At 34.1% G+C, this 6,732-nt stretch overlaps 1 protein-coding gene across 1 annotated transcript; it reads left to right on the top strand.

Moving 5' to 3' along the window:
- Positions 1-2,828: 2,828 nt before the first annotated feature.
- LOC129876749 (uncharacterized) lies at positions 2,829-6,530 on the top strand. Its single transcript, XM_055952248.1, has 5 exons — positions 2,829-3,025; positions 3,446-4,205; positions 4,325-4,872; positions 5,151-5,761; positions 5,927-6,530. Exons 2-5 carry the CDS (start codon positions 3,451-3,453, stop codon positions 6,260-6,262), a joined length of 2,250 nt encoding a protein of 749 aa, XP_055808223.1. The 5' UTR covers positions 2,829-3,025; positions 3,446-3,450; the 3' UTR covers positions 6,263-6,530.
- Positions 6,531-6,732: the final 202 nt, after the last annotated feature.

The raw sequence follows: 6,732 nt of genomic DNA, 5'->3' as shown, positions 1-6,732 counted from the left end.
AGATTTTATGATAACTTATGAGTCTGATCCGCACAAGACTTGCGGCATGCAAAATAGCATGACCCCATAATGAAATGAGAAGTTTTGTTCTCATAAGCATTAGTCTAGCAATTAATTGGAGACGTTTAATCAATGATTCTGCTAGACCATTTTGAATATGAACATGAGCAACCGGATGCTCAATTGTTATTCCAGTGGACAAACAATAATCATTAAATGCCTGAGATGTGAACTCACCAGCATTATCAAGACGAATTGCCTTTATTGCATAATTTGGAAATTGTGCTCTTAACTTGATTATTTGAGCAAGTAATCTCGCAAATGTCATATTACGAGTTGATAGTAAGCACACATGTGATCATATTGTAGATGCATCTATTAAAACCATATAATATTTGAATGGTCCACATGATGGGTGAATGGGCCCACATATATCACCCTGTATTCGTTCCAAAAATGTTGGAGATTCAATGCCCACTTTGATTACTGATGGTCTAGTAATCAATTATCCTTGAGAACATGCATCATAAGAGAATTCTTTAAACTGAAGAATCTTTTGGTTCTTCAAAGAGTGTCCATGTGAACTCTCAATTATTTTGTGCATCATATTAGAATCGGGATGGCCCAACCGATCATGCCAAATAATAAAATCATTTGGGTTAGTAAACTTCTGGTTTACTATGGCATGTGTTTCAACCATGCTAATACTCGTGAAGTATAAGTCGGATGAAAGAGCAGGTAATTTTTCAATTATAAACTTTTTGCCCGACATCATTGTAGTAATGTAAAGATATTCATTCTTTTCATCATTTGTAGTCTCAATATGATAACCATTTTGACGAATATCTTTGAAACTTAATAAGTTTCTTTGAGACTTACTTCAATATAATACTTCATTAATTGTTAAATTTGTTCTCCAACAAGTACAACTTTAGCTTTTCCGGATCCTTCAATTAACCTTGTACTATCGGATATTGTATTAATATTAGCTTCTTTCATAATCAAATAAGAGAAATATTTTTAACCTCTTAAAATAGTGTGTGTTATGGCATTACCAATAAGACACATACCATCATAATTGATTTTGGATCCAACTGATGACTAGGGAATTTCCATATTCTTCATAAATAAAAAGATACATTATAAGAACGTGAAAAACTAACAACATAAAAACTTTAAGAAATTACACTGTCTTAAGAAATATTTTTATGAAGTACAACGTAATATCAAATAATTAAGAAAACAGTAACTATTTTACAAAATTTATCCCCAGTTAGATGATCAGTTTCTTAATTAATACTCATAAAGTCTTCAACTTTCAAATGAGTAATATTTGGTAGATCTCCGAAATTATCATCTTTATAAGCAATATTTGCCTCGATATTTTCATGTTTATTTGATGGGGTTGCTTCATCATTATCATTTTGAAAATTCAAGTGTGCCTCCACATTATTATCTCTTCATTTGAGAGAGGCTTGATAGAGTTTCACAAAATGATCGGGCGTACCACATTCACGTGCCTAATGATTCTTCATACCACACCGGTGACAAATATTGGATTTACCCCTGAAAGAATTATTTTGAGGAACTTTACTGTTCTCATATCTATTTCCAACATGATGACGATAATTGCTTCGTCCTATACCATGTCCACGACCACGGCCACGATCGCGGCCGTGATAATTATTTTATCTTGATTCAGACTGATTATGCGCTGTTATAACATTCGCTTCAGGGAATGGAGCAGACTCAGTGAGACGGGCTTCATGATTTTTCATCAGCAAAGTATTATTTTGCTCAGCCACAAGTAAGTATGTAATTAATTCAGAATATTTCTTAAATCCCTTTTCACGATATTGTTGTTGTAGCAACACATTTGAAGCGTGAAAAATGGAAAGAATTTTCTCAAGTAAGTCATCATCAATGATGGAATTTCCACATAATTTTAACATGGAACTTACCTTGTGGATAGCAGAATTATACTCTGTCATAGTTTTAAAATCTTGAAAGCAAGGTGAATCCAGTCATATCGGGCTTTTGGTAACACCGTAAATTTTAGGTGGTGATACCGATCCTTCAAATTAGTCTATAATTCAAGAGGGTCTTTCACAGTTAAATATTCAGTTTTTAATCCTTCATGAATATGATGACGGAGAAAAATCATGGCCTTCACTTTATCTTGACTTGATGTGTTATTATTTTGTTTAATAGTATCATCAAGACCTTTAGCGTCAAGGTGAATTTTAGCATCAAGGATCCATGATAAGTAATTTTTTCCAGAAATGTCAAGTGCCACAAACTCAAGTTTTGATAAATTTGACATGATAAAATTGAGATATAAATTAATTTTAGAAATAGAAAAGACAACTAAAATAAAATTTCTTCAGTAGATATACCTGATACAGAAGTTAATTTATCTGGGAAAAATTAAAACTTTGTGCTGATAACATGTTATGAAAATTAACTAAATTTAGCCGAATAACGCGAACACAAGAGAGAAAGAGAAATCTTCCGTCTCTTAAAATTTTTATCTGTGTATCACTTATATGGTAAATAGTGATTTATTTATAGCAATGGACAGTAGGACACACTTAAATATAAAAAAAATTTAAGTGGACAATCCACATGTCAATTAGTCTTTTAACACTAACAATTTTCTAACAATTTTGTTCTATTTGTACTTGAAGTAAAAGAAAAGACAAAAAGCACAAGAAAAAATGCCAAAAGAATAAGAAAATGGAAGAGGGATCTGCACACGTGATCCACCAAATATACAAAATCCAACAGAATCCCACAATTATTCCGGAATCTCACTAAAAAACATTTTTTCACCCTCAAAAACTGCCTTTCTCGACATTCATCATAGTGCGGCCAAAGAGAATGTAACATCGATCCAATTCTCTTAAAATGATCCCTAATCTCTAATTTTCTGCAGTCAAATTGAGTTTCCGTTAAACATTGCCTTCTCTACTGCAGGAAAATCTCTCTAAGTTAGAATTTTGGGGATTCTATTAATCATCTCCAGGTAATTCAGGCCTTAAACCATAAATAATTTAGCAATTTTGATGTGATGGAAAAGATTTTTACTTAGGGTTTTAAATTGGGGATTTAAAAAATTGGGTAAAAATGTATAGTATTGTCGAGTTTCCTTCGGAAATTGTCTCACCACAACGTTTTTTACACTCTACCCTCCCTAGAATTCACTTAGTGGAATTTCACGGATATGTTATTGTTGTTGTTGATGATGTTGGTAAAATGTACGTATTGATATTCTTCCTTTATGTCGACATCGACTTTATCTACAATATTCTCTTTTTTTATTTTTCATTCGGTTTCCGCTACTCTGGAGTCTAAATAAATCTGATCTATAAATTCTCGCCAATATTGTATTGCATTTGTTCCAATGTTCGATTGTGATTATAATGTCTGTTTTGTTTTATTTCAGAAACCATGGAAAACGTACCTATTTTTATAAAGCACAATGGAGTTTGGGGGAGTGACCACAGTTTTATGAATTTTTCTGTTAATGGTGTTTTGATCACTTCTGGATGCAACTTTGAAGAATTAGTTTCCGTGATAGCGAAGCAGCTGGAGAAGGATTTGGATACCAACTTGATAGATATTAAGTACATAGTGAAGGATGGATATCCGCCAATGACGGTACACAGTGATATGAGTGTTCGAGTGTATATTGAACTGAAAAGGATGAATTCAGAATTCACAATGTACCCACTTTGCGTAACCTTTAAGGATAAGTGTACTGCTGGAAGTTGCACAAATGTGAACCCTGCAACTCTTTCATCGGATGGTATACAAAGCGAAAATAAACCTGAAATATACCAGCCTGATGCCGTTGAGATGATAAGTCCTGTGCGTGGAAAGGAAGTTGATGACAAAAGTATAATAAACAACCAAGTTGAGCTGATAAATTCTGTTCATGGGGAGGATTCTAATGGCGTACAAGCTGATGAGGAAGGTATTATAAATGACATAGATATCATTGAGCCGATAAGTTCTGTTCATTGGGACGATTCTAATGGTATACAAGATGATATTCGAGGTATAGTATTAATAAACAACCCACGGCATCAAGATGTTGAAGAGGGTCAATTGTACCAAGAGAAAGAGACCATCGTCAATGTTATGAAGCATTATGCCGTCCGAAAAACCTTTAAGTTTAGAGTTGAAAGGTCGAGTAGCACCAGGTATTGAATGATATATTTATATATATATATATATATATATATATTGTATATATTTCATTTCCAGTATATTTGATGATTTCAAACTGAATATTGATTATATATATATATGTTACCAACAGTTATTGTCTTTTATGCTCGGATGACAATTGTTCCTGGTGTTTTAAGTCTTCAAGCCTGCACCAGTCAAAGATTTTCAAAATAAGAAAGTTCAATGATGTTCACACGTGCTCGGAAGAGGATAGATTACATACACATCTCGCTTCTGCGGGGATCATTGGAGGTATGATCAGGAACAAGTATGCTGACTCGGAATCTGAATATACTCCAGCAGACATAATACGTGACATGAAAAAAGATTATGGTGTGGACTTGACCTATATGATGGCTTGGAGATCGAAGCAGAATGCGCTTAAAATATTGAGAGGGAAAAAAATCGAATCATATGGGAAGCTGCCGAGCTACCTGTACATGTTGATGCATACAAATCCTGGATCCGTAGTGAGACTACATAAATCAGAAGGTGGCTCCTTTTTGTATGTTTTTGTATCCTTGGATGCATCAATTAAGGGATGGAAATATTGCAAGCCTCTTGTGGTAGTTAATGCGAGCTTTCTAGAATCAGCACACAGGGGGACCTTAATCATGGCTTACACACAAGATGCAGCGGGTGAGTTAAAATAACAAATGAGTATTTACAAATCATTGAAGTTGCACATTTGGTATATTTGAAAAATACCTAGGGTGTTTGTGTGTTATACGATCAATACATATGCAGTATATATCATATGTATCCTAAATTGTGCATAAGTAATAAAAATACTTTAATTCAAAAAATGGCTTGTATGCCTGCTATTTAACATCATTATTGCAATATTACACCTGTTTTGTATTTGATACTGTTGATTTAATATATGCTTATACAAGCATTTTGATTGAATTAAACAGGTAGAATATTTTTGCTCGCATACAGCGTGGTTGATTCGGAGAATGATGCATCTTGGAAGTGGTTCTTTGAAAGGTTCAGGGACGCTTATGGTGCTAGGGAAGGGATGTGCATAGTATCTGACATACATGAAAGCATCTTAAAAGCGATTTCGACTGTGTATCCAGAAGTGCTTCACTGTGTATGTATGTTCCATTTGTGGAACAACATAAAGAAGAGGTACACGAAAATTCACATACCTATCAAGGAACTATTCTTCGCATCGGCCAGAGCATACACGATTGAAGAATTTGAGCGCCATATGGTTGAGATAAATAATATCGATAGGAGGGTCGGAGAATACTTGTTAGATGTTGGATATCATAGATGGTCAAGAGTGCATTCCAAAGTCAACGGGACCACGATTACGACTTTAAACATTGTGAAGTCGATGAATGCAGTGAACAATCATGCAAGAGAATTACCAATATTGCATTTGCTGGAATACATGACGAAGTTGGTTCAAGATTGGCATTATGCGAACAAGTTAAATGCAGTAGAGACATCTACGGAGCTGGGAAAAAAATATGAAGATATCATGAAGGAAAATTACTTTACATCTCAGAGGATGACGGTAAGATGTCATTACCATGTTTCTTTCATACTAGAAAATGAAATGGGAATACTTAATAAATAAAAATGGTATATAGTCTATATGTACTGTATATCAATAGAATGTACGTTTAATATACAATGTATATATGTAGTAAATTACTGAGCATCTTTTTCCAAAATGTAGGTGAAGCCTTCCTCTGATTACTTATACACTGTCATTGAAGATGAAAAACAATTTGTGGTGAACCTGAGAGAGAGAACTTGCACTTGCATAAGGTTTCAAATGGATGAAATGCCGTGCCCACACGCTTTGGCAGTTATAACGTTCAAAAGCGTGGATGCATATCAATACTGCTCTGTCTACTACAACAAGGATCACTTGCTGAAAACGTATGACATATCTACTTATCCAGTTCCTGATGAAAGCACTTGGGACATTCCTAGAGAGATCTTAGAAGAGGTGGTTCTACCACCTGGGGGGAAGATTAGACCGGGGAGGCCAAAAAGGTTAAGAATCTAGTCATCGTGGAAATTGCAAGCTAAGAGGTGAAAAATTTCATGCGGACATCAGGGTTGCAACCGAAAGATGCGCAGAAATCTCCAGAGGAGAACTTGACACATTTGTTGGTTTTTCTCTTCTTTTTTTTAATTCAATCATTATAATTTGATTCAAGAATTACAATGAATAGTCTATGGAGCTTAATGATTAGTGTTTTTTTTTTGCATATCAAGGCATCTTGGTTTGATATGAAATAATAAAAATGTACCGTTTGGTTTTTTTGAAACAATATATATTCGTTGATTATAATTTCTACATTGAATATTAAGAGGATGTTTTTACGTTATTGAAACAGTGATGCTGTCAAAATTGTGCTTACAATTGACACTCTTAACACAGAAAAATAAATGACTAAATCTAGGTGTGCAGTTCCTAAATTTATTTTCCTGGTCCACTAATTCAATGGATTAAGACATCTGGTTCTATTTATG

Source organism: Solanum dulcamara, chromosome 12 (assembly GCF_947179165.1).
Source record: "Solanum dulcamara chromosome 12, daSolDulc1.2, whole genome shotgun sequence".
In the NCBI taxonomy this organism is placed as follows: Eukaryota; Viridiplantae; Streptophyta; class Magnoliopsida; order Solanales; family Solanaceae; genus Solanum; species Solanum dulcamara.
The sequence above is the reverse complement of the archived record's forward strand: the minus strand, read 5'-3'. Positions and strand labels throughout refer to the sequence as shown.